The following is a 27,271-nucleotide window of genomic DNA, read 5'->3' on the forward strand; positions in this document are numbered from 1 at the left end:
GTATGCAGATGAGATCTGATGTATCACCAGGTAAATTTCTTATTCCTTTTTCTATTTGAGCGATTATGTCAATTTTTGGTAGAAAACGTGGCATTAAGGCAAAGTTGAAACCTGTCATGAGTAAATTTTGTTTCGGTTCTTGATACGACTTTTGAAAAAAAGGTTAATTAACCTTTTATTAGCCTTTTATAAGACCGATAGTGGATGGAAGAGACTCTCCTCTCCGACCTCTAATTTAGCAAAACATCTCACTAACATGATTTTACCTCACACAGTAAAAACATCTTCTTTCATCAAGAACAATGCACATTTTATTGAGAAGGTAAAAGATATTTACATTGGACCTTCAGACATCTTAGCAAGTTTGGACATTATCAGCCTATTTACATATGTTCCAAGAAACAAAACTGTGAATCTCCTTGAAGACCTCTTTCCTCCGGACATCATAGATCTTTATAAACATTGTATAAATAATACTTTTTTTCATGTATCGAGACAAATTTTGGGAACAAAAAGAAGGATTGGCTATGGGCTTTTCCCTCTCTCTCCGGCTTTAGCTAACCTATTTATGGAAAATTTTGAAAATAATGCTTTAATCAATTATCATAAAAAACCAAAAATTTGGCTACGGTAGACGATATTTTCATCATTTGACCAGGAACAACAGATGAACTCAGTGCTTTCAAAGATTACCTGAATAATTTACATAAGAATATAAAATTTACTTTAGAACAAGAAGAACTTGGAAAACTTCCTTTTCTTGACATCCTATTAGAAGTCAATGAAAAAGATAATAAACTTTCTTTCTCAATATATAGAAAACCCACCAACACAGGAAGATTTCTTAATGCGGCCTCACACCACCATACTTCGCAAAAAATAGGTCTAATAAAAACCCTGTGGGACAGAGTTTATAATATTTCCAGCACAGAAAAACAGAGAAATGAAGAATTGGAATATTTAACACAGATCCTCAAAAAAAATGGTTACGAACCCTCCACACACCTCCTACAAGCATCTCACAGAAACAAGATTTCAAAAACGCCATCACGCTTCCATATATCAAGAATGTTACAGACAAGATGGCTAAATTACTAAACAAACATAACATCAAAGTAGCCTTTCTGCCGCTGGAAAAAATTTCAAGAGTTCTATATCCCTCAAAACCTCCACATCATCCTTTAAAAAAACCAGGTGTTTATAAAATTTATTGTTCTTGCGGCATCTGCTACGTAGGACAGACAGGAAGATCTGGGGAAATATGCATGAACGAACACCAAAAGGATGTACAAAACAGAAGAAAACACAAATCAGGTGTAGCTTTCCATACCACTTCCACCGGCCACAATGTACTTTGGCAGAAAACAAACATGTCTTATATAGAAAAAAACTGTTACATAAGGAAATTTAAAGAAGCTGCAAACATGCTTAGAATTCCAACACAATGCAATAAAAACCAAGGCTTAATTCTACACCAAGTTTGGTCAGCTCTGATAAAAAAATATACCTTAGTCAGACCTCGGACGTTATGATCGTGAACAACAGAACATGGCATCATCCAGCATTGTTTAAACTTAGCACTGCTTTGAATCTGCATTCTGATTTTTTAATTTTATATGAACAGTCAGATGGCTACAACTGTATAGTATGAACTATTAATTTCTCTTTTTTGTTGTTTTAACTTTCAGTTACCTTTTACAGCTGAAGATGTAAGTCAAACGACTTACGAAACTTGTCGGGTTTTATTTCTTTATTGTGCTTTTAGCTTAATAAAAAAAAATGTGGTCCAATTATCAGAATATGCCTTGTGAACTTCTAAACCGCAGAAAGCTCCACTTACAATATATGACTTTATTCTTCATTTTCACAGGATCCTTTTTCATCACTCATGTAGCACACATTAATTCTTCCTGACTCGATTCTGTCTCTTTTTAGTAGAAATAATAGTTACATTCGGCATCCTTAATACAAATGGAACTTCCTAATCAGAGTTTTCTCGAACATTCCTTTAGAACATAAATAGCAACTTCTTCTTTTATTCGCTAATGCTTATTGACAGTCTTAACTCTTCCACTTTAAAAACTCAGAATTTTATGATTCCCTTTTCGGAATCTACTATAAATCTTCCAATTAGCATTCCCTCCAATATTCCTTTTAAAACGCCTATAGCAATGTATCCCTTTTATTTATCAATACTTATTCCACCTTAAAACTTCATAGTTCCACGATTCTTTTTTCAGAATCTACTAATAATTTTCTTCCGACTGTCATAAAAAAACTCAAATTCCTCCAAATCTAAATATCTGCCAGCCTGTGTTCTTATTTCCTTCCGAACGGCATCTTCTGTTTACTCTCCGTTACTACGATACTGAATGCTTTCTGTTAACCCTCAATCACACATCGACCTTCTCGACGAGCATGCGCACTCCATGAACGTGGCAAGCGTGAAACTAGGTATAATGACTGGCACGTCGTCTCCGTTAGCGACAAGAGAATGTCTTCATAAAACATTAAACTTAATATTTTAAACTACAATAAATTTGTTTAAAGTAACACAACTATTCAAATCCGGTAAGTACATAAATTTTTAACTGCTTTACATATCATATAGACAAAACAATTTTAATAATGGGCACATCGCAAGTGTCGGCACTTGCGATGAAACCAAAACTAATTAACATACTAACATAAACCATTTGTAAAAATATTCAGAATTTTAAATTATGATTATTTTTACAGGTCTAAGGCTACTTTCCTTCATGATGTGATTCATGAAGGAAAGTAGAAAGAAGGAAAGTACTTTCCTTCTTTCTTCTTCAAGAAAGAAGGAAAGTACAGATGATGAATAATATTGGAGATCATGTGCATCCTTATCTCACTCCTGATATAGCATCAACCCATCTTCCTGTACATCATCCATCAGTCCTAATTGCTGAACCCACGATTCAAATATCAACTATATATTGCTCAATATACTGTAATATCTACACCATATAATTACATGTTATATTATATTGTTTTGAACTATGTTTCTTATGATACCTTATCATATGCTTTTTCTAGATTCACAAAACTTTCTAGATTCACAAATTCAGATCCAGGTTATATTCCCATGATTTCTTAAGTATTTGTTTTAGTAAAAATCTAATCCTCAAAATCTGTATTTTGGCCTGAACTAAGTTGAGAGCTTTTTTCCAATGGCCTCCAGAACATTTTGCTACCTCTCTTATATTCATCTTCTATATTCTTACCAAAATCTTCTGACTTTGTTTACTTGCTTTCAGTAAGGTTTCTTTTTTTTTCTTCCCTCGATTGCCTCTAACTTCGAGTCCCCCATACAGTTCTGATTTTTTTTAATCCTTGCAGACCACTTCACAATGTGCTTTTTTGGTTCAGTCACACACTGTTTTCTTCCAAGTTTTCAAATAAGTCTCCAAAGAATGATTTTTATTCTTAACCCTTTCACTGTTTCTTGAGTCATGAGTCTATATTTCACGTATAGTTCATCTCTGAAAGCAGCTTAACTTTGATATTTTATATTTATATAACCAAGCAGCTTAACTTTGATATATATATATATATATATATATATGTAGAAAGTATTTTACCTTGGGTATAATAAATGTTAAAGATACCAAGCTATTTTAAACCTGGTTTTACTCCATTTCCCAAGTAAGCAAACAGACAAATAAGTCAAGTTTGCGCCTGCACGTAATGCAAGTCTAGCTGAACCTGCAGGTAGTGCAAGACCAAAGTAACTCATGGTAAAAGTAGAATAAGCTCTGATCACTAATCTTAATATTTACCCATAATGCAAAGCACATCTCCTGGAGGAGATGTATGATGCTTTGTATTAAAGGCAAGGGGCCACTACCCAGACCGGTTTCGACCTTTATTGAGGTCTCATCAGTGGGAGCCAGGCTAGAAATATCAAGATTTTAGTAATACAGAGCTTATAAGTATTTTACCAGAACAAGTTACCATAAGGTGTTTTAACCTTATTAAATAAAAATCTCAGGAGGAGATTTTTATTTAATAAGTAACACAAATACATGTATCTTGATGGAGCTCTAAGTGAACAAATTATATTGTACTAATTGTTGTGGTTGTTATGTGTATTTATTTCTATTTTTTATTTATATTTCCCATTTTTTATAAAGATTTTTCTTTTATTCAGTGATGATTGTTATTGTCAGTGTACACTTTTCTTTATAGTAATGCATAAATAATTTCCAATTTTTTAAGCAGACATTTTATTTTAAAAATTCATACTTATAAGGTGCAAATGATGTCATGTCATGTCTATGTTAATATTTGGTTCAAGATCACTAACATAGAAGGATTCATTTTTATTCAGTGGATATTTGCTCACTATGCCTATTATTTCAGAAGATGAATGAAAATGTCCATGTAGGATGAAAAATATTCCCTCTGTATTTATCGATAACAAAGTTATCGATAAATACTGTACTGCAGATATAAGAAAAAAGTAGTTATATTATATAACTCAGTATAGTACAGAGAAAATTAGTCTGTGTACTATATTTAATAATAATTAGCATACAATACAGAAAGGCTTAGTTGTTGTTCATTATCTATAATCAAGTTTCATCATCAGAGCACAATGAAACTGTGACAGGCAAAAAGCACTAAACCTAGTAATTGTAGAAACAATTTAAATTGTAACTGACACCTAATATCCTTATGTGGTGCCATGTATGGATCAGATAATTACAAAGTTATCCTTGCGTGTGATATTTTCCTTGATAATGAAAATATCACACATCCTTTCTAGGTATACAAAGCAGGTTGGCAGAAAGAGTGTGATGCAAAGTGATTATAAGCTAACATTTGCAACTCTAAACAACTAAATGTAGCAATAGCTATTGTGAGAGATGTATTAGTGCAAGTATCACAGTTGTGTATCAACATCCCAGCAGTCTTGAGTGTACAGCTAGGAAAAGGAAGAAGTCCTACTGCTGAAGTGACTTTGGTCAGAATGACTAAACATTATAATCCAGTACTGCACAATTATAGTGTTTGTGCAGCACTGGATTAAAAAGGTATGCCCAACTATCATAATCAGAATTAAACAAAATATACTCATCATTTAATCAAATTCTATAATAAATTTAGTTTAATCCTTTATCCAAGTGTGAGCAAACAAAGTTTGCGCCTGAAAGTATCTTCAGGAGTTAGGGTAAGGTAGTACAACACTGGGAAACTCGTTGCAAAGGTGGACCAAGCTAACATCACTCCTATCTCAGTATCTCCCATAATGCAAAAAACACACATCTCCTTGCGGATATGTATAATGTAATGCATTAAGGGAAGGGCCACTACCCAGACTAGTTTCGACCTTTATTGAGGTCTCTTCAGTGGGGGCTAGGCCCAGAGTTGGAGATACCAGGCAGAAGCAATAGCAAGGTCATCTTTACCTATAGGAGTTGCCAAAAGGTGTGCCACCTTTTTATTAAATTACTCTGAATTTAGAGAAAGATGTTGAAAGTTTATTTTTCACTTGGTTAGACTATAATAAATTTAGTTTAATCCTTTATCCAAGTGTGAGCAAACAAAGTTTGCGCCTAAAAGTATCTTCAGGACTGTGGTAAGGTAGTATAACACCGGGAAACTCATTGCAAAGGTGGACCAAGATAACATCACTCCTATCTCAGTATCTCCCATAATGCAAAACACATCTCCTTGCAGATATGTATAATGTAATGCATTAAGGGAAGGGCCACTACCTAGACTAGTTTAGACCTTTATTGAGGTCTCTTCAGTGGGAGCCAGGACCAGAGTTGGAGATACTAGGCAGATGACCTCGCTGTTGCTTCTGCATGGTATCTCCAATGCTGGGCCTGGCTCCCACTGAAGAGACCTCAATAAAGATCGAAACTAGTCTGGGTAGTGGCACTTCCCTTAATGCATTACATTATACATATCTGCAAGGAGATGTGTTTTGCATTATGGGAGATACTGAGATAGGAGTGATTGTTAGCTTGGTCCACCTTTTGCAACGAGTTTCCCGGTGTTGTACTACCTTACCCCAGTCCTGAAGATACTTTCAGGTGCAAACTTTGCTTGCTCACACTTGGATAAAGGATTAAAGTAAATTTATTATAGTCTAACCAAGTGAAAAATAATCAAATTCTATTTAACTCTTAACTAATTAATTAATTTGAATGAATTTGATCATCTTCTGTACCATTCTGATTTTTTCCTCTATTATACCACATTACCTATCCCTTTCATTTCAACTACTTCATCATTTACCACATCTTGCACTCATATCTTTATCACTGGCCTGGTAGGTAGAGTGGTTAGTGTATCTGCTCTCCAGCCAAAAGGTTGCTGGTTCAAATCCTGCCATGGCTTGGATGTTTGTGATTGTCTGTGAAAATACTAGTTAGTAGTGGTGGCAGTAGATAGCATTGGTGTAGTAGTGTGGGTGGTGGAGATGACATCCTTCGATGAGTCTTTGAACTCCCTAGAGGTGTCAAGTAATAATAATCACTGTTACTCAATCTTTCATTCCATATACACTCTCACTGACACACATTTGCATTTTGCATGTGCGTCAGTGAGACACACGTTACATTATTCAAGTTATTTCACTCTAAATAAGGTGGCCTGAAATAACTCTCTGGCCTCTCACTCCAGGCAACAAAATTCATCTCCCACTTACAGACACTCACAGAATATCCACGTCCACAGCAGGACCTGAACACAGATCCCGTTTGTTAGAAAGCAAATACACTAGACAGTCTGCCACTCAGGCAGGTGATCTGAATGTACATAGTCTGAGTGTACAATCCTCTTGTGGTGTGGTTATGGATGTTCATAAAAGCCTGCTCTCGATGCGCTTATATAGCTCCTTGAGTTTATAACTTGCCTGGATAAAAGTGTGTCAATGTCCTGAATGAGATATTAACAGTATCATGCTTCTAAAAACAAACTATGGAGAAGGTGGACAAGGAACACCATCTTTCTATCTACATGAAATAGCAGGAATAGAGGCAGGCATTCACTTAAGGTGACCTTTCTGCAGTCCTCTGGTGACCAGTGTTGGTTTTCCTTGTCTATCCTTAGCCATAGCTTGGTTCTTTTTAGAGCCATGATACTCTAAGTCATGCCACACCATTCAGTTCAAAGACTAAATGGTGAGGTATACTTGAACATCGTTGGTGACTAAATAGACCCAATTACCCTTGAAGTGAGGTATGCCGACAATAGAAATTTAATGTTTATGTCACAGAGCACATTTCATCTAGTAAACTTGCTTGACCATATATCATGTCCCTTCTGCATTGAGCAGGTGCAAATTTAAAGTTTTCAACATATACAGCTTGCTAGTATAAATGTTTTTGATTAAATTTTATTTGTAAAATTAGTATTTGCAAACTGTCTTGATGATACAGAAAATCTCAAACACAATACTGATTTAAAGTAATATATATATATATATATATTTGCCTTTGAAAATTTGCTTTACATAAATTGGTTGCTTTCCTACACCCAATAACTGTGTATGTTTGGCACTGTAATAGAAAAAACTGTTTTGCTTGCCTGTATGCAGTGTAATTTCTCTTGGAAGAGAGTTGTCATTTTGCAGGGTCATTTTCATTGTAGTTGCCTCTAATTATACTAATTGTCCATAATAAAGCTTAACAGTATAACTAACACCAAGAGGAAAAAATACATTTAATAAGCTCACTAATATTTTGCTGGTTTTCTACCTAGCATCATCAGAGCACAATGAAACTGTGACAGGCAAAAAGCACTGAACCTAGTAATTGTAGAAACAATTTAAATTGTTACTGACACCTAATATCCTTATGTGGTGCCATCTATGGATCAGATAATTACAAAGTTAATTCAGAATTAAACTTTGTAGTTAATTCTTAAATTGTTACTACAGAATTCTTCTTATTATTATTACTTGACACCTCCAGGGAGTCCAAAGATTCATCGAAAGATGGCATCTATTCTACAACTCTATCTCCACCACCCACTGCTACACCAATGCTATCTGCTACCCACCACTACTACTAGTATTTTCACAGACAATCACAAACATTCAAGCCCACGGTGGGATTTGAACCGGCAGCCTTTTGGCTGGAGAGCAGATATGCTAACCACTCTACCAACCAGGCCAGTCATAAAGATATGAGTGGAAGATGTGGTAAATGATGAAGTAGTTGAAATGAAAGGGATAAGTAACATGGTGTAATAGAGGAAAAAAACAGAATGGTACAGCAGTTGATCAAATCCATTCAAATTATCATAGCTAAGAGTTAAATAGAATTTGATTAACTGATGAGTATGTTTTGTTTAATTCTGATTATGATAGTTGGGCATACCTTTTTAATCCAGTGCTGTACAAACATTATAATTGTGCAGTACTGGATTGTAATGTTTAGTCATTCTCACCAAAGTTACTTCAGCAGTAGGACTTCTTCCTTTTTCTAGTTGTACACTCAAGACTGCTGTGATGTTGATGCACAACTATGATACTTGCACTAATACATCTCTCACAATAGCTATTGCTACATTTAGTTGTTTAGAGTTGCATTGTTAGCTTATAATCACTCTTTCTGCCAACCTGCTTTATATAGCCTAGAAAGGATGTGTGATAAATATATAAATAAATAAACTAAAACTATCTGGTATATTTAACAGGACTAAATCCTGAAAGTAGGAATGTGTTGGAATTATTCCTATTTAGATTTGATTCTGTAATGGAGCATCCCCCCCCCCCCCCATGTATGTGTTGTAGGGCTTTCTCAAAAGTGAATAAATTGAAAAGGTAAATTGAAATTAACTTTTCTTCTATTCACAGTTCTATTTTTTTTTGTAAAAGTAATCATAATTTAAGATTATGAATATTTTTACAAAATTTATATGTTAGTACATTATTAGTTTTGGTTTCATAACATGTATTGTCGGCACTTGCAATGTGCCCGTATTGATGTTATTTTGTAAAAATGAAATGTAAAGCATTTAAAAAATTTATGTACTTACTGGATTTGGATAGTTGTGTTACTTTCAGAAATTTTATTGTAGTTTAAAATTATTAAGTGTTGTGTTTTGAAAAGACACTCTTGTTATGCTAACGAAGACAAGTCAGCCATTATACCTAACTTCTAGCTTGCCTCTTACACTGAGTGCGCATGCTCGCCAAGGAGTTTGATGGGTGATTGACAGCTGACAGATAGAGCGTTCAGTATCAAAGTAACGAAGAAAACAAGAGAACTAATGGAAGTTAAGAACGCAGACTAGAGGAATTTTGTTCTTATGAAGTTTATTTAATTTTATATGACAATCGAAAGAATATTAATAGTAGATTCCAAAAAATAATAAGGGAAGTTTTTTTTTTCACTTGGCTATGCTACTAATTATATATTTAGTTTTATCCTTTATACAAGTGTAGGCAAACAAAGTTTGCACCTGAAGTACTTTGAGGACTGGGGCAACTCATGGTAAAGGTGCTATAAGTTCTCATCACTTGCCTTAGTATCCCATAATGCAAAGCACATCTCCTTGCAGACATGCATAATGCTATGCATTAAGGGAAGGGTCACTACTCAGACCGGTTTCGACCTTTATTGAGGTCTCATCAGTGGGAACCAGACTATATTTTGCCTATATAGGCAAATATGACTTCTCCATTACTTCCATCTTAGTATCACCACCTCTGGGTCTGGCTCCCACTGATGAGACCTCAATAAAGGTCGAACTGGTTTGGGTAGTGACCCTTCCCTTAATGCATAGCATTATACATGTCTGCAAGGAGATGTGCATTATGGGATACTAAGGCAAGTGATGAGAACTTACACCACACTTACCACGAGTCGCCTCAGTCCTGAAAGTACTTCAGGTGCAAAGTTTTTTTGCCTACACTTGGATAAAGGATAAAACTAAATATATAATTAAGAGTTAGTAAATAAAAGAAGATATTGCAGTCGAAGTTCTAAAGGAATGTTCGAGGAAATGCTAATTGGAAAGTTTCATCTGTCTTAAGGACGCCAGATATGTTTGTTTTTTTTACTGGAAAGAGTGACAGAATTAGCTCAACTTAGATATGTTGTTTTTGAAGTAGTAGAAGAAACTTTCTTTCTCCGGTACAAAAATTAGTAAATTGTGCGTCAAACTGAACTGCAAGAGGTAAGAAGTATTTATACTTCAGTGAGACAGGAGAAATAATATTGTGTGCTATATAAGGGAGAAAAAAAGGATCCTATGGAAATGAAGAAAATGTTTATATTTTCGGAAAAGGCCCTAACAAAGAAACTGACTATGAACATTTTTGTTGTGAAACGAGATGTTTAGTCTGGTAGACGTGATTAAGTATATGTTAAACAATCCAGTAATAGAATGAATCAGAGATTGGGTGATTCCAATATTTTGGATAAGAAAATCTCTAAAGCATAGATTTATTTTAGAAGGTCTTGGATCCAGTATTTTGTAATTAAGTAATTTTGCTTAAAATGTATATATTGTTTTAGTTTTATTAAATGCGTATATTTTTGTATTTGGTTTTGAGTCGGTGATTTTTCGGATTCTAAAAGAAACAGTTAAAAATCATTGCACCAATCAGAATTGAACCTTTGTGCAATAATAAACACTCAGAATTAGAAATAATCATTATAGAGATTATCTCAAAACAAATGGCAATTACTAATTATCAAAACAAATAAATTAATAAATAATTATCTCTAAACAACAGAGTTCTATTTTTTTTAAAATGTTTTCTTGGTGTTGAACTGTTGCCATGTGTATTGAAGTCTGAAGTGGCATAAAAAACATGTTTCCTGATTTATCTAACCATATTTACTCATGTTAATAGTTATATTGTAGTTTTTCAGCCTTTCTTAAGCATGGATGACATAAAAATAAATCCTGTCAGAGCTTATTGTTATATGTTTATTGAAAATATACACTGCTTGGAAAGAAGTGAATGGATATCCCCATGGGCAAAATGCATTGTAACAAGTCACACGTTTCTAGCCAGTATAAATGGGAGGAATATTTCTTCAAATGGGAGGCAGCCATTTCTTCCAGATTTGCTCCCAAATCTGGAAGAAATGGCTGCGAGAAGGAAACTGATGGAGTTTGAAAGAAGTGTTTTGATAGAATACCATGTTGCTGGCCTATCTGTTTGGCAAATTGTTGACAAATTGGGCCATCCCGGGTCAAATGAGTTATGGAATGCACAGGGAGCCAACTGCAAGCGTTACCTGCAATGGATGATTTGCCACACTCATTGAACATGACTGTAGAGTGCTACAAAGGATAACATGTAAAAACCACCATTCATCACCCGACAAGTTGAATGCAGAGTTCTGGGCTTGACTGGAACATGAATCTGCACAAAATCATTCGGAACTGAGTTTCACAACATGGGTTTCCATGGTAGGTCTGCAGTTGCAATATGCAGGCCACACATTATTCGAACCAACATGCAGTTAAATCAGCGATGCAAAGAGAATGTACAGTGGAACCTGGAAGCTTGGAAAGCTTCCAGGTTCCACTGTATTCTCTTTGGAGTGCAAAATCACACTACACCCCCTACCGAGCAGATGGGTGTGGTTGTGGAGGGCCCAGTGAAAGTGCATAACCCAACCATGAAATTCAGAGGGCAGTGTGATCATATGGTCTTGTTTTTCCTGGTTTGGCCTCAGACCTCTGTTTGTGGTGCCATGAACATCGAACTCAGAGAAGTATCTGAACATTCTGGACAGTGCAATGCTTCCTGCTTTGTGGCATTTATATGGAACTGACCATTGTCTCCACAGCAAACAGTGCACTGTGTCAAAAGGCTGCTGCTGTGAATGTTTGGTTTGGAGACATAAACATTATCACACTTAACTGGCCTCCACAAAAGTCCTGAGCTCAACTCTATTGAACATCTGGGATGAAGTGGAACATCAGGTGAGATCAAGGAATGTCCACCCCCATAGCAGTCCAGGACATTATTACATACCTATAGGAGGAATGGTCCAAAATTTCCATTGATCACTATCATATGCTTGTGGAAAGAATGTCCTGCAAGATTACTGCAGTCAATGCAGTGAAAGGAGGTCCTACATCTTATTAAGGTAGGTACTATGGCTGTTTGCTCCTCACACTATGGCATCGGTTGCCTTCTTTCCAAACAGTGTAGCTTTTAACTGTAATAAAGTTATTAAATGAAAGAAATTTTTGATGCTTTCTGGAAGAGGATAATTCAGCTAATTGAGAATTGAAAATGAAAGTTCATACTTTCTAGAAGAGGACAATTCAGCTAATTGAGAATTACTTTTTTTCTCACTCCAGTTGCCATCTCACAGATGGTATCTGCATTTATAAGCACGTCCATGGATTGTTTAAAAATTACCTCCACATGCAGTATAAATTATCACAAGCTATTTAATACAAAAATCATTTTATAGTAAAATACATTTAGTGTTTATCATGCCCAAATGTTACAGCATAATATATAAAATAAAAACTTATGAATGAACATCATTTTAAAAATTAATTAGTCAAGCATTGGTATGTTTTACAAACTTACAAAGAAAATTATTATTTACTTCTCTAAATTTAAAAATGCTTACATTTGTATTTACATGATTAGTGATAATTATCACATTGAGCTTATTCACTTACCCACACACACACTTAAGAAGAGTTCATTTTAAATATAGTTCATTTTAAATGTTTCATTAAAATGTTTTAAAATATATATATTTTTTAGAGCTTCACTCAGTTCTAATACTGTAAATGAATAGAATCTGTGCTTTCTTAGAATCCTGAAAGAAAGCATCGGACATCAGTTTTTGTATTAGAAGTAACTGAAGAACTGGATGAATGGGAAGATTCCAAAAGCATAGGTAAGATGGAAAAAAAAATCTTGAGAGAGCAGAAATAAAAATGTTGAAACTTCATAGTCAAATTCTTTCTTGTTCTAGTAAATGTTAGTCTAATAATAATTATTTTTCCTCGTTTGTGGAGCATTTGGTAGCACTTAAGGAAGTGATCATATGATCAGTTGTCATTTTATACTTACAGTGGTTTCCATAAATAAAAGAGCAAAGAGAAAAATGGCAATAACTCGGGAGAGGGAGGGAAAGAAACCATATGAACGTCAGATACATTATGTAAAACGTGACACCGACATTCTCTGGTTATTGTATACAAATGAATGGTGTTGTCAGTGGTATATGCAAATGAGCTGTGGCATAAAAGCGGGCATTTTGGAGTGGTTTACTATTGCATATCTGCCAGCAAAGGTTGATTGATTGATTGGTAGAGCCTCTGCTACTAATGGCGTATGCAAAAAGTTAAGCAAGTTTGAGTGCAGTTAGTAGTTGGAAGGGAATCAATCATTCGATGCTGTTGCCATACTCTCCGTCGATGAGTCTTTGGACTCTCTGGAGGTGTCACATAATAATAATAATATCTGGAGTGAGAACAAGACATTGCAATAGCAGAATTCTTGGACATGGCTCAAGATATCATTTAATTGATGAATTCAAGTTACAAACTATTGTAAGACTAGAAGCTGGCCAAAGTCAGGTGGAGGTAGCCAAATGGCTGCATGCTAGTCGTTCTGTGGTTCATATACTGTGGAACCAATTCCAAACAGCATCCCAGAGATATAGTGAATGAAGGCCACTGGCTATAACTGCAGTGGGTGACCAGTATCTCCGATTATCTGCTTTCCAAAACAGGAGTACCATCCGTAATCAGCTATAATCTAACCTTTTGCCTACAGGAACATTACTATCTACTTCCACTGTGCACAGAAGGCTTCACAAAGGTGACCGACAGTAGGCATGCCCCTTTCTCCACACCACAGGAGAGAACATTTAAAATGGGCCAGGCAACAAGTCAACTGAACCCAAAACCAATGGGGTCAATATTGTTTACAGATGAGTCCCAATTTGCTCTACAAAGTGATACCAGGAGTGCTCTGATTGACAGAGAATCAGACACATCATCCCTCTAATATCCACGAAAGCAACACTTATGGTGGAAATAATGTGATGATTTGGGAGGCATCTCATTGGGTAGACACATGAATCTGTGTGAGTTTCCACAGCACAAATTCATGTGCTGTAACTTATAGAGATGAAGTCCTGGACTCCTGTTTGTCCACATGCAGGTGTAATAGGGGGAGACATTTGTCCTGCAAGATGATAATGCTTGTCCTCAACAAGTGATGCTTGTAGACCAATATCTTCAAGAAGAGGCTATTATATGTATGGACTGGCCAGCCAAGTCTCCTGACCTTGATAAAGAAAATGATAAAATACACTGGTTACTGTAAATTAAGGGACAGAGTAAAATCACAATAACTCAAAAACTGTATGATGAAGTTTTATACAATTTATTGAAAAGTAAAATCCCAGACATACTCAATATGTCCAGGATGCTCTAGGTAGTTGTGTTGCTGCTCTCAATCCCCTCTCCCCAAAACCTTGAGGGAGTTATGAAGACTTTTCCAGAGCAGTGGTTATTATTCCCAAACGAGCTCCTGGATGCTGTTATAAACATTATGAAACATTGTTGTGAGTGCTATATTGCTGTGAGGGGGCGACCACGTTCCTTATTGAGACTCTTTGGCAATCTCATTTTGACCTTTTGTTTTTTAACCATTGTCTTCGTATATCCATTTGTTACTGAATTAAATTATTTACAATTTTGTGGATGTTTCTTTCACATCTCATATCATATTACTTTTCAATAAATTGTATAAAACTTCATCATACAGTTTTTGAGTTATTGTGATTTTACTCTGTCCCTTAATTTACAGTAACCAGTGCATTTTATCATTTTCTTTAGTAATAGATGTTAAATTGCATTTCTTATTATTGTTATCTACAAACTAAGCAAAGTTTGTCTAAAGGATATACTTTTTAACAAGAAGCCTTATTATTATGCTGAATAACGTGCAGATTTTTAATTCCTGGGAAATTGCCAAAGTGATTTTATAGTATGGTGAAAAAGGCTAATCATGATGTAGATATCATCAAAGCCTATTCAGGTGTTTCGAGCTGGTTAGAGAAGTCCAAAGATCTTGGAGTCCAAACATCATAGAGAAGTCCAAACATCTTGGGAAAAAAAATGTGTTCATGGCATGTTTTTTTTTAATTGCTTCAAGAAGAGACTGTGGTAACTGGTACTTGGTACAGAAGAATATTGAAATGTCTAAGAAGTTCAGGTGAATGAAAGAGACCGTTGCAATGAATATCAAACACCTGGGTTTTGCAACAATGTAGCAGTGTACAGGCCACTGTTTTTGTCATCATATACCTGGATAATCAAGATATTATTATTTGCAACACACTATATTCACCACTATATATTCTGCCCTTTCATGTACAAATTGTACAAATTGCAGTATCACCCAAAGATAAGGCAGACCCTCTAACAGTAGTAGAGAGAGAAGAAATAGAGAATTACTTCTTACGTAGAGAGAAATCAGAAGTATTATGAATAACTTACACACTAACAAATTGTCTAGTTTTGATGCTCCTGAATAATTAGCACCTGTCCTAATAGACAAGCTTAGGTGTTGAACGTTATTCATCACTTATGTTAACAGTAACAACAACACACCAAACAAACTATTTTATAAAAAAAGATTATTAACTGGCTTGTATTTCACTGAATTTCAAATCGGCATCTTCAGAGCACAAAGCAGCATGCTATAGTTTATATGTAACAATGAGTAAGTGAAATAATTCAAATTGGAATAGACAAAAGAACTAAAGTCCTAATTTGGTGCCATCTAATGTTGTAAAAAGAGAAGTATACATCGAATTCTCCATTTGCATGATAGATTGGTTCCAGAAAAAAAACGTGTAAAAAAGAATATGGTGCATGTGAAAAAATGAAGAATGGTTCCAGATGTGAAAACCTGATATGAACAATAAGTTATTTTCAAACAAAACATAAAAATCATTGAATAAAATTCTGTTTTAATTTTAATGGAATATTTTTTTATTTTAAATACTTATTTAAAGTATATACATATTTATCTTTCTTAAAGAAAATAGTGTGTCACTAATAAAACAGAAATTCAAAAAATCTGCACTTATGGTTATTAGTTAAATTTTATTCGCCGTCACTTTCTGACAGTATCTGCATTCTTTCATGTGAGACTGGAATCAAATCACTTCCATCACTTAACACTTTGGCCTTCCTGTTCATACTGCAATGGCAAAACATTTACTTCAGTAAAAGGAAATAAATTAGTACTAATGTCCAATAATTCTGAAGGTTTATTTATTTATTTATTTATTTTTAACCACAAACTGTAATTAATCATTGAGATCCTGTTTTGACTAGATCTTTGTATAATTCTTCATATCGCACCATACATGACTTCAGTTCACATTTAAACAGCTCATTCAGTATTTGGGTCACGTGTAAGAAAAGTACTTGCAATTTACTAGCCATTTGAAGCCCTTCTTTAATTAATCCTGCAGTGAGTGAAATCACTTTTTTCTTTTTTATTGAGATTCTCAATAAAAAAGAAAAAGCTTCTATTATTTCGTCATCACTAACAGCATTTTGTCAACCATCAACTCTTCAATATCAAATCCTTCACTACCAACTGTATGTGCTAATCTGATGATATTTTGATATTCAGTTGTATGCAAAGTACAGGGGTTTTTCTTTTTCACACATGTAATGATATATAAACCAGGGTGTGATTGCTACCTTCAAAACTTACTACATAAAAGAACATTCCAACTAGCTTTCCAGCCTGCATTTAAAGCTGATGGTTTCAATTCTGATAATGCCAACTTAGCAAGTTTGATGCGATCCAAAATAGGAAATTTCTTCCACACATCAATAACTGGCAGTAAATTATTCTTATCTAGTCTATCCAAAATGTATTGGAATGTTCTTTTATGTAGTAAGTTTTGAAGGTAGCAATCACACCCTGGTTTACTAGTTGTATTAGGTGGCAGAAAACAAAATTCCACATTTGGGTGTTCTAAAACATGATGGCCAGGCCATTGTCTATAATCAATAAAACTTTAAAGACCAGATTGTTTTTCCATCAAATGGTGTTTAACTTCTGGAACAAAACACTGATGGAACCATTCATCAAAAATTTCTTTTGTAACTCAACTTTTTTTGTTTGCCTTCCATTGCACTGATAATGTGTTAAAATCTATACCTTTCATTGCCTGCGGTCTTAGGGATTGATTAATGAGTAATGGTTTTCATATACGATCTCCTGAAGCATTGCTGCAAAATAATAGTCACACAATCCTTAGCTGCTTTAAAGCCACCAACACTTTTGTGTGATTTCACTATATAAGGTCTACTTGCCATTTTTTTCCAAAAAAGGCCTGTCTCATCTTCGTTCTAAACTTGATCAGGAGTGTAGCCACCATTTTCAATAATTTTGGACAGTTTTGAAAGAAATTCCCTAGCTGCTGGCTTATCTGCAGATGCAGCTTCTCCTTTTATTTTTACATTATAAAGTGCATATCTTTTGAGAAATTTCTCTAATCCAACCTGTACTTGCAGAAAAATCACAATTGTTGTTTGATGTTGTTGGCTCCTTTTCCTGAATCTGTTTGTACAACTGTAATGCTTTCTGTTTGATGACATGTCTATCTAAAGGTATTCCTTTTTGTGAGCAGTCTTTTATCCACATCATTAGGGCCTTTTCCATCTTCACTTTTATAATGTTTCTCGTATACAATGATGACTCAGCACCTAATTTTGTTCCATAAAGAATAGATTTTCTATCGGCCTCTTCATTTTTCTTAATCGTTCTCATGGTGTAGCTTCTTTCAATCCAAAATATTTCCCTAAGGATATTGAACCTTCTCCAGCTGCTAAACGATCTAAAATTTGGATCTAAGTTTCTAAAGAAATAGCTTTTCTTTTCTTTTCTTCTTCTAACTGAATTATTTGACATCATGATTAATGGGATAATGTTATGAAAATATTTTAAAATAATCAATAATTAATTTTACTAATTTGATAATTTTCGTACAAAACTTCAAAATTTAATATATACCTGTATAACTTTATTCCACAAAAAACTTTCATGAACACAAGACATGTAAACATTTCAAATTGTAAACAAGAAATGATTGTTTAGCAAACAGCTTAACTCCTTCCTGGCGGAGTCCACCAGGCGGCTTCAGTGAATAAGTTACTTCAAATTTGTGCTCTCCAATTTACCGTTATTGCGAGTGTTTTTCCATCGAAATTAACCAACAAATGGAAACCCAACAGCAGTTACCGAACAGCGGAATACTTCAGTACAAACTGTAAGTACCTATAGTGTATTAATCCAACTATTCTTCCAATTCTAAATCAGTCACGTGTAAGCACACACAATGCCTACCATACGCAGCAAAGATGGCGGCATCAAAAGCCAACAGCGAACAAGACCATGTGTCCCGCCAGCTCAGTGCCTTCGACTGCCACCAACATAACTACTACATGCCACAGCTGCAAAACTGGTGTCATCACTGACAGAAAAAAAGGGCATATTCTGCGAGTTCTGTTGACACTGGTTGCACGCTTCCTGTGCAAAAGCTACTTATCAAACTTAACCAGACATTCTTCTGTTCGCTGTGCCTCCCTTCGGTAACACAATTACTGAACATAGGTAAACGTGTTGAAAACCTCGAACAGCATATCAATGCTTTAAATGAAACTTTTATCTCCAAAATATGGGCAGTCAAAACTAAGCTAGAACAAATTGAAAACCAGCGCAACGCAAGCTCCACTCTGCCAGCGAAAGAACTTCACGATCTAATTGCAGCAACGGTAAACGACTTGATGGAGGCTAACCAAAAAAAACTCAACAACATCATTTTGAATTTCACGACGGAAAACGGAAAATCATTACAAGAGGACATCAACAAACTCGCTGAACAATGCGACATCGATCCTAAGAATATCATCAGGTGCTACCATTTCGGGCCTATAAATAAAAGGAAGGATGGTACAAACTTCCCACACCTAGTAAAAGTGACTTGCAACACGCCGACAACCTCATCAAAAATAATAACAGCAATCAACAAGTTCAAAGACACCTGCCCCCAATCACGCATACATGCACGATTGGAGGCAGGTGTTGTTGAAAATAGGCCACGGATATTGGTGAAGTGGGCAGCACCCACTTCACCAACATCCGTGGCCTATTTTCCTCTCCCTAAAAATCGACTTTCTCCAATCCCACTTTCCCAACAGCGAAATCATCCTCCTAGGAGATTTTAATGTCCACAACACTAGCTGGCTTTTCTCCTCCAGCTGTACAGATCTTGCAGGCAGAGATGCCGAAATATTTGCCGTCACTAACGACCTTACACATCTTGTCCAGATGCCAACCAGAATACCAGATAACCCAAACACCCTAGATCTCTTCTTCACCAATGATCCCTTTAAATACACAGTGAAAGTAGTGATCCCCCTGGCAATTCTGACCACAACCTAGTGCTCAACTCCTCCCCCACGCAACAACGTTTGCACAGACACTTCCACACAAGAGTAGTTTGGCACTATAACAGTGCCAAATGGGACAGCATCTGCAACTTTTTCCCATGGTTGGACTATTGCTTATGGCCTTCCAACCCAAACATATGCACCGAGCTTATTACCAAAGTAATCCTCACTGGCATGAATACATACATTCCACACAGCACCCTGAACTGCCATTCCCTAATGAAACCCTGGTTCTCCAAAAGATGTGCCAGGGCTGTAGATATAAAACACCAGACATACCACAACTGGCTGAAATCAAGAACTCCATCCTCCTTCAAAGCTTACACTGAAGCCCGTAATAAATGCAAAAAAACAATCAACACTTCCAAAACAGAGTTCGAAAGAGCAAAAAGCAGGAAGCCAGCAGCCTGTCCAAACGGCAGCCGAGCCTTTTGGTCTCTCACCAAAGCAAATGACCGTAATTTCTGCCCAACACTATTCACACCCTGATGGCTCTACTGCATCATCACCCACAGAAAAAGCCAATCTCCTGGCCTCATACTTTGCTTCAAATGCATGCATAACTGACAATGGTAAATGTCCTCCAACCATTCCAGACACCCAACATACAATGCCCCCCCCCCCATATCCTTTTGCCAGGATGAGATCAGAAAATTACTGTCCAAATTAGACACAAAAAAGTGTCCTGGTCCCGATAGCATTCCCCTTGTTCTGAAAGTTTGCACTCCAGAACTGACCCCTATCCTATGTCACCTATATATATACTCTCCTACTCCACTGGAATCTATCCCACAAACTGGAAATTGGCCTATATTCAGCCCATCTTCAAGAAGGGTGACAAGTCAATGCCATCCAGTTACCGTCCTATCTTGCTTACCTCAGTCCTGTCGAAGGTAATGAAAAAAATCATCAATTTCCAACTCCTACACCATCTTGAAGACCCTCACCAAATAAATGACTGCCAGTATAGATTCCGCCACTGCCGATCAACAGGTGATCTACTCACATACGTCACCCATCTCTGGACGAAGGCTATGGAGTGGTTTGGCGAATCTCAAGTGGTTGCACTAGATATCTCCAAATCCTTTGACCGGGTCTGGCACAAAGGCCTACTAGACAAACTACCATCATCCGGTCTGACCCAGGACTTCTGTAGGTGGATCACCAGTTTTTTGTCTGGATGCACACTCTGTGTGATGATGGACAGCTCCCTATCCTCTCACAACTCAATTAATGCTGGGTTCCCACAAGGTTCTGTCTTCTCACCAATCCTCTTCCTGCTATATATCAATGACCTATTGCAATTGACCTCCAACCCAATACACAGTTTTGCAGACGACAACACACTGCACTCTTCGCTTGCATTTGATAAGCCTTACCCTACACAACTCACCTCAACCTACAGAACATCAACTACCGCGACCCTCAACTCCGATCTCCAAGCCATCCTCCAATGGGGTTCAGATAACCTCATAAATTTCAATGCCAATAAAACTCAGTTCTGTACTATTTCCCTTAAAAAAAGAACCATTTTTTCCCTATATCCTTTTTAATGATACCCAAATCTGCAGACAGTTTGAAATCTCACTCCTTGGAATCACCCTCACATCAAACCTCTCCTGGCATAAACATATCTCAAACATTGCATCCTCAGCCTCAAAAAAAACTAGGATTCCTCTTTCGCTCAAGACGTTACTTCATCCCTGAACAGCTATTAACATTATACAAGTCACAAATCCACCCAATTATTGAATACTGCTCTCACATATGGGGTGGGGCCTCAAAAAGCTCTCTCAAAATGCTCGACTCAATACAGAGGAGAGCAATTAGACTTATCAATGATCCATCCCTTACCAACTCCCCCCCCCCCTTTTCACACAGACATATGGTCTCTGCAGTATGTATATTCTACAAATATTTCCATAGGAAATGCTCATTGGAAATATATTATCAATAATTCCTCCACTCAGTACTAAACTCATTAGAACACGTACAGCTGCTGCACAACATCCCTTCACAGTTCATCTAGAAACAAACAGAACAAGTTTCTTTTCCTCTTCCTTCATACCTGCAACTGCTGCACTGTGGAACAGTCTCCCACCTGCAGTGTTTCACAAGGAATATAATTTAAAGTTATTCAAATCAAATGTAAACAAATTCCTCCTTTCCCAACCAACCTCCTGTGTGTGGGCTCAAAATAAAAAAAAAAAAAAAAAACAGCTTTATATAGGCTGATCTCCTGTAACTGACCAACTTAACTTCGAGGAATGAGTATAGCTCCTTTCTGCTTCCAGGAACTAACGGCAAGTGGATATAATGGATCATCTGTCAACTTGACTTCAGGGAATCGTAATTACAAAAATTGATTTTTTTTTTGTTGCAACAATTGTCTACATTCTGTAGTGTAGAGTAATTCCTGATATTTAAGACATCGAGGAGGTTCTCCAAAATTCAAGTTTAAGTACATAGTGCCGTTCTAGGAAATGATAATTATAATGGAAATATCCTTTTTAACAGAACTGAATTCAAACAGAAATTTTAAAAATAAGCACCATTTAGACCGTGTAAAAACAGAATCACTTTTGTTTTCTAAACCGTGTTATTTTGAAATCATGTAAAAAAAAAAAAGCCATGTGAAAAGAGAATTAGCTATGTAGGAGTCAATCTTAAGATGTCTCTGAAATCTTTGGCAAATTAATGCAACCATATTTGTTCAGGTTAGGAAAATTCTTCATAATCATGGAGAATATAACTACTGAATAGCACATTAGTTTTTTCCATCAAACCCTGTGTGAAGGGGTGTCCAAAGTGTGATCTTCCAGTCCTGACTACAGACTGGCACACTACAACCTCCACCTCTTCAACATACATGCATGTCAACAGATTCCTTCTTTCTCCTTAATTTCTTGCCTACACATGGCATTGAGCTTTGGAACATGCCTTATGTGGATTTGATATTAGAGAGAGAGAGAATATAGTATCAGAGTTACAGATACTAGTATACTCTCTCTCTCTTAAAACTCATTACTGTGTGTTGACAGCACTAGGAAAGGATTAGAAATTTTAATGTTTCCAATATTTTGTCTCTCACTGAGACATCTTGGGAATACAAATAACACTTTTAACACATTATTAAAAAAAAAAACATATAATTGCATCTTCGCACATACACTTCATAGCATACAAAATAGAGAGAGAATATAGTATCTGTAACACTGACAACTCAACACTGTATGCTTCATTTTCTCACATACACACACTTCATAGCAAGCAAAAACCCACTTCACAACAATATTGTTACAAAATAAGCTGTAAGGAAAGCTGCCATATACAATCATCTGTTACTATAGGGAACTACAGGAATAGATAAGTTTGTAATAATACTCATATTATGAATTTTCTTAGAAAATCATTGTGCCTATAGGGCTTTGGTCAGGATTTTCAGTAGTTTATTATAATGCTGTGTGCTTTTGCATGAGTTGACTCTAATTAACTCTGCTCAAAGGTTTCTTTTCCAAGCTATTGAAAAAGGGTTGTGGCCTACTATCCATCTATGCACAAAGCTTTCAGCTCATGTAATTGAGATCAGTAATACAATTTGGCTTCATGCCTGGTAGATCAACAACAGATGCTATCTTTGGGTTACGACAGATGATGGAAAAATATCGAGAGAAACAAAGGGAGCTACATCTGGTATTTATTGATCTGGAGAAAGCATACGATAGAGTGCCAAGGCAAGAAGTCTGGAGGTGTCTGAGGGAGAAGAAGGTGCCGGAGAAATATGTCAGGTTGGTGCAGGAAATGTACAGAAATGTGAAGACAAGTGTTCGGACCTGTTTGGGACAGACAGAAAGTTTTCAAGTAACAGTTGGCTTGCATCAAGGGTCAGCATTAAGTCCGTTTCTGTTTAATATTGTGATGGAGGTGGTAACAGAGGAGGTGAGAGAAGATGCACCTTGGACAATGTTGTATGCAGATGACATCTTGCTGTGTGTAGATACAAGAGAAGAAGCGGAAACTAAACTGGAAAGATGGAGAAAAGTACTGGAAGAGAGAGGTATGAGACTGAGCAGAAGTAAGACAGAGTATATGTGTTGCGCAGTGGGCGGTGGCCAGGAGACAGACCTGGAGCTGGAAGGAAATGTCATCAGGAAGGTGAGAGACTTTAGATACTTAGGTTCAACAGTGGAAGAAGATGGAGGAGGTGAGAAGGAAGTCCTCAGGATACAAGCAGGTTGGAGGAGCTGGAGGGAGATGGCTGGAGTGTTATGTGATAAGAGGGTGCCGATCAATCTGAAAGGCAAAATTTATAGGACAGTAGTGAGGCCAGCTATGACATATGCTATAGAAACTGTGGCCCTGAGGAAAAATAACATCAGCAGGATGGAAGTAGCAGAGATGAGAATGCTTAGGTGGATGTGCGGTGTGACCAGAAAGGATCATCTGAGAAATGACTATGTCAGGGGAACAGTGAAAGTTACGAACTTAGGAGCGAAAATACAGGAGGCAAGGTTGAGATGGTTTGGTCATGTGATGAGGAGGGAGGACGAATATGTGGGAAGAAGGGTCATGCAGATGGATGTGCAAGGAAGGCGGAAACGTGGGCGGCCAAAGAAGAGATGGAGGGAGCTGGTAGAAGAGGACTTGAAGATGAAGAACTTGGATGTGGTGACAGCCCAAGACAGGAAGGTGTGGAGGAGACTCATAACAAACAGTGACCCCACTTAAGTGGGAGAAGCTGCAGAAGAAGAAGAAGAATACACTAGAAATTGAAACTAACAAAGTAGGCCTGGACTCCTTCCCCGTGGAATGTCTATAGATATAAAATCCATAAGCAAACTCTTAAGGACTAGGAATAGTAAGTTTTGTTATAATTTTCCATAGAAAAGCATTGTGCCTATTGGGACTGGAGTCAGAATCCATATAATTTGTATGTTATCAACCTCGATATACTGTATATTTTGTCCACATTCATATACACTGCTTGGAAAGAAATCATCGGACACTCCAATGCATGGACAAGGTGCACTGTGGCATGTCAATGAGTTGTGTTTGTAGCCAGTATAAATAGGAGGAATATGATGCTCTCAAATCAATGCAATTGTGTCCGGGTGAAATGGGCTGCGAGAAAGGATCTGATGGAGTTTGAAAGAAGAAGTGTTAAGCTATCAACATAGTATCCTATCCAATCTGTTTGGCAATTGTTGACAAATTTGGGCCATCCCAGGTCAACAGTCAGTGAGATGGAAAGCACAGGGAGTCAACTGCAAGTGCTACCCGCAGTGGATGACCCACCACACTCACCGAACATGACTGTACAGTGCTACAAAGGATAATATGTAAAACCGCCATTCCTCAGCCGACACATTAAATACTGAGTTTCGGGCATTCGACTGGAACATGAATTTGCACAAAAACATTCATAATCGAGACTCACAACATAGGTTTCCATGGTAAGACTGCAATATGCAAACCCCACATTACCTGAACCAACACGCAGCATTGGCTTCAGTGGTGCAAAGATGTACAGTGGGATGTGGAAGCTTGAAAAGCTATGTTATGGAGCGACAAATCACACTACACTCTCTACTGAGCAAACGGATGGATGTGGTGGATGCTTGGTGAATATCTCTTACCAGAGTGTGTAAGAGACGTTCCAACTATGAAATTCAGAGGTGGCTATGTAATCATATGGTCCTGTTTTTCTTGGTTTGGCTTCAGACTTCTGTGGTGCCACGAACATGAACATAGCAATGCTTCCTACTTTGTGGTATTTCTACAGAACTAACCATTGCCTCTTTCAACAAGACAATGCACCACAACCAATTGCGTGGTTTGTGGATATGAACGCTACCACACTTGAATAGCCTCCACGGAGCCCTGATCTCAACCCTATTGACACATCTGTGGGATGAACTAGAGCATCAGGTAAGATCAAGGAACATCTCTCCCACAATAGTCCAGGACCTCATTACACGCCTACAGGAAGATGGTCTAAAATTCCCATTGATTGCTATCATGTAGTTGTGGAAAGTATGCCCTGTATTATTGCTGTAGTCATCGCAGCAAAATTTCGTTTATAGAGTTGATGAAATTTGGGTCTCTCATTAAAGTTCTAATTTGCGGTCCATCAAATACACCGGCTTTAATTTTTTCATAACTAAGTTGTGGAAATTTTTCACATATGTATTGGAAACAGTCACCTTGTAAATCTAAAGCTTTAACATACTACTTCATAAGACCTAGTTTGATGTGTAGAGGTGGAAAAATGATTTTTTCTCGGTCGATTAAAGGTTGATTTATAACATTCTGTTCTCCAACATTTAAGGATATTCTAGGAGGCCAATGTTTCTGGAGTTGCCAAATGGTGTGCCACCCTTTTTTAATAAATTACTCTGGATTTAAAAAGGGTGGCACACCATTTGGCAACTCCTATAGGTAGAGATGACCTACTAATGCTTCTGCCTGGTATCTCCACTTGGGCCTGGCTCCCACTGAAGAGACCTCAATAAAGGTCGAAACTAGTCTGGGTAGTGGCCCTTCCCTTAATGCAAAACATTAGACATATCTGCAAGGAGATGTGTTTTGCATTATAGGAGATACTGAGATAGGAGTGTTGGTAGCTTGATCCACCTTTGCAGCGAGTTGTCCTGGTGTTGTACCACCTTACCCCAGTCCTGAAGATACTTTCAGGCGCAAACTTTGTTTGCTCACACTTGGATAAAGGATTAAACTAATTTTATTATACTATAACCAAATGAAAAATAAACTTTCAACATCTTTCTCTAAATCCAGAATAATTTATTAAAAAAGGGTGGCACACCATTTGGCAACTCCTATAGGTAGAGATGACCTGCTAATGCTTCTGCCTGGTATCTACACTTGGGCCTGGCTCCCACTGAAGAGACCTCAATAAAGGTCGAAACTAGTCTGGGTAGTGGTCCTTCCCTTAATGCAAAACATTAAACATATCTGCAAGGAGATGTGTTTTGCATTATAGGAGATACTGAGATAGGAGTGTTGGTAGCTTGATCCACCTTTGCAAAGAGTTGCCCTGGTGTTGTACCACCTTACCCCAGTCCTGAAGATACTTTCAGGCGCAAACTTTGTTTGCTCACACTTGGATAAAGGATTAAACTAATTTTATTATATTGTGTGTAATCAGATATCAGGTTGGGGGAACGTGATCTGTATAAGAGAGTAGATCGCCGAATAACTTATATAAAAGAGTAGATCGCCGAATAACTTATATAAAAGAGTAGATCGTCAAATAACTTTTTATAGAAAAGTAGCTTGCATAGTAAAATAAAGTTGAACACCACTGACCTAGACCAAACATGCCACACTCCGGCCTAACTCTTATACTCTTTCCCACTTTTGCATTTAAGTCCCCTAAGATGTAAAGTATGTCTCTCCTTGGTAGGCAGTCGAAAACAGTTTGTAAGTTTTCATAGAATTCCTCACTCTCTTCTTCAGACCTGTCAGTGTGGGGTGCATAAACTACCAAGATTGATACATTTGTAGGCTGAGCCTTAAGTCTAATAGAAAGTATTCTATCATTAATGGGATTATAACCAAGAAGGCTTCTTGCCTGAGCTGTCTTCAGTATCACAGCTATCCCCATGATGTTTTGAGTCACCCCCTGACTAAATAACTAGCTTACTATCCTGTCTTTTGAAGTGACCTTCTCCATTCCATCTGGTCTCTGTAATTTCCAAGATGTCAATCTTATACCTATCCATCTCTTTACAGACAATCTCAAGAGTGCCAATCTGTAGACCTTGAACATTCCACGTGC

At 36.9% G+C, this 27,271-nt stretch overlaps 1 protein-coding gene across 1 annotated transcript in view; it reads left to right on the forward strand.

Moving 5' to 3' along the window:
• Aps (diphosphoinositol polyphosphate phosphohydrolase 1 Aps) overlaps window positions 1-27,271 on the forward strand; it is a 97,260-nt gene that overhangs the window by 39,328 nt on the left and 30,661 nt on the right. The window contains exon 3 of the mRNA XM_090402244.1: window positions 12,791-12,875. Coding sequence (XP_090258370.1) covers window positions 12,791-12,875 — 85 coding nt within the window. The remainder of the gene's footprint in view (window positions 1-12,790; window positions 12,876-27,271) is intronic.

The sequence above is a fragment of the Typopeltis vanoorti genome, chromosome 12 (assembly GCF_054136105.1).
Source record: "Typopeltis vanoorti isolate ZY-2024b chromosome 12, IOZ_Tvanoo_1.0, whole genome shotgun sequence".
Taxonomy (NCBI): Eukaryota; Metazoa; Arthropoda; class Arachnida; order Uropygi; family Thelyphonidae; genus Typopeltis; species Typopeltis vanoorti.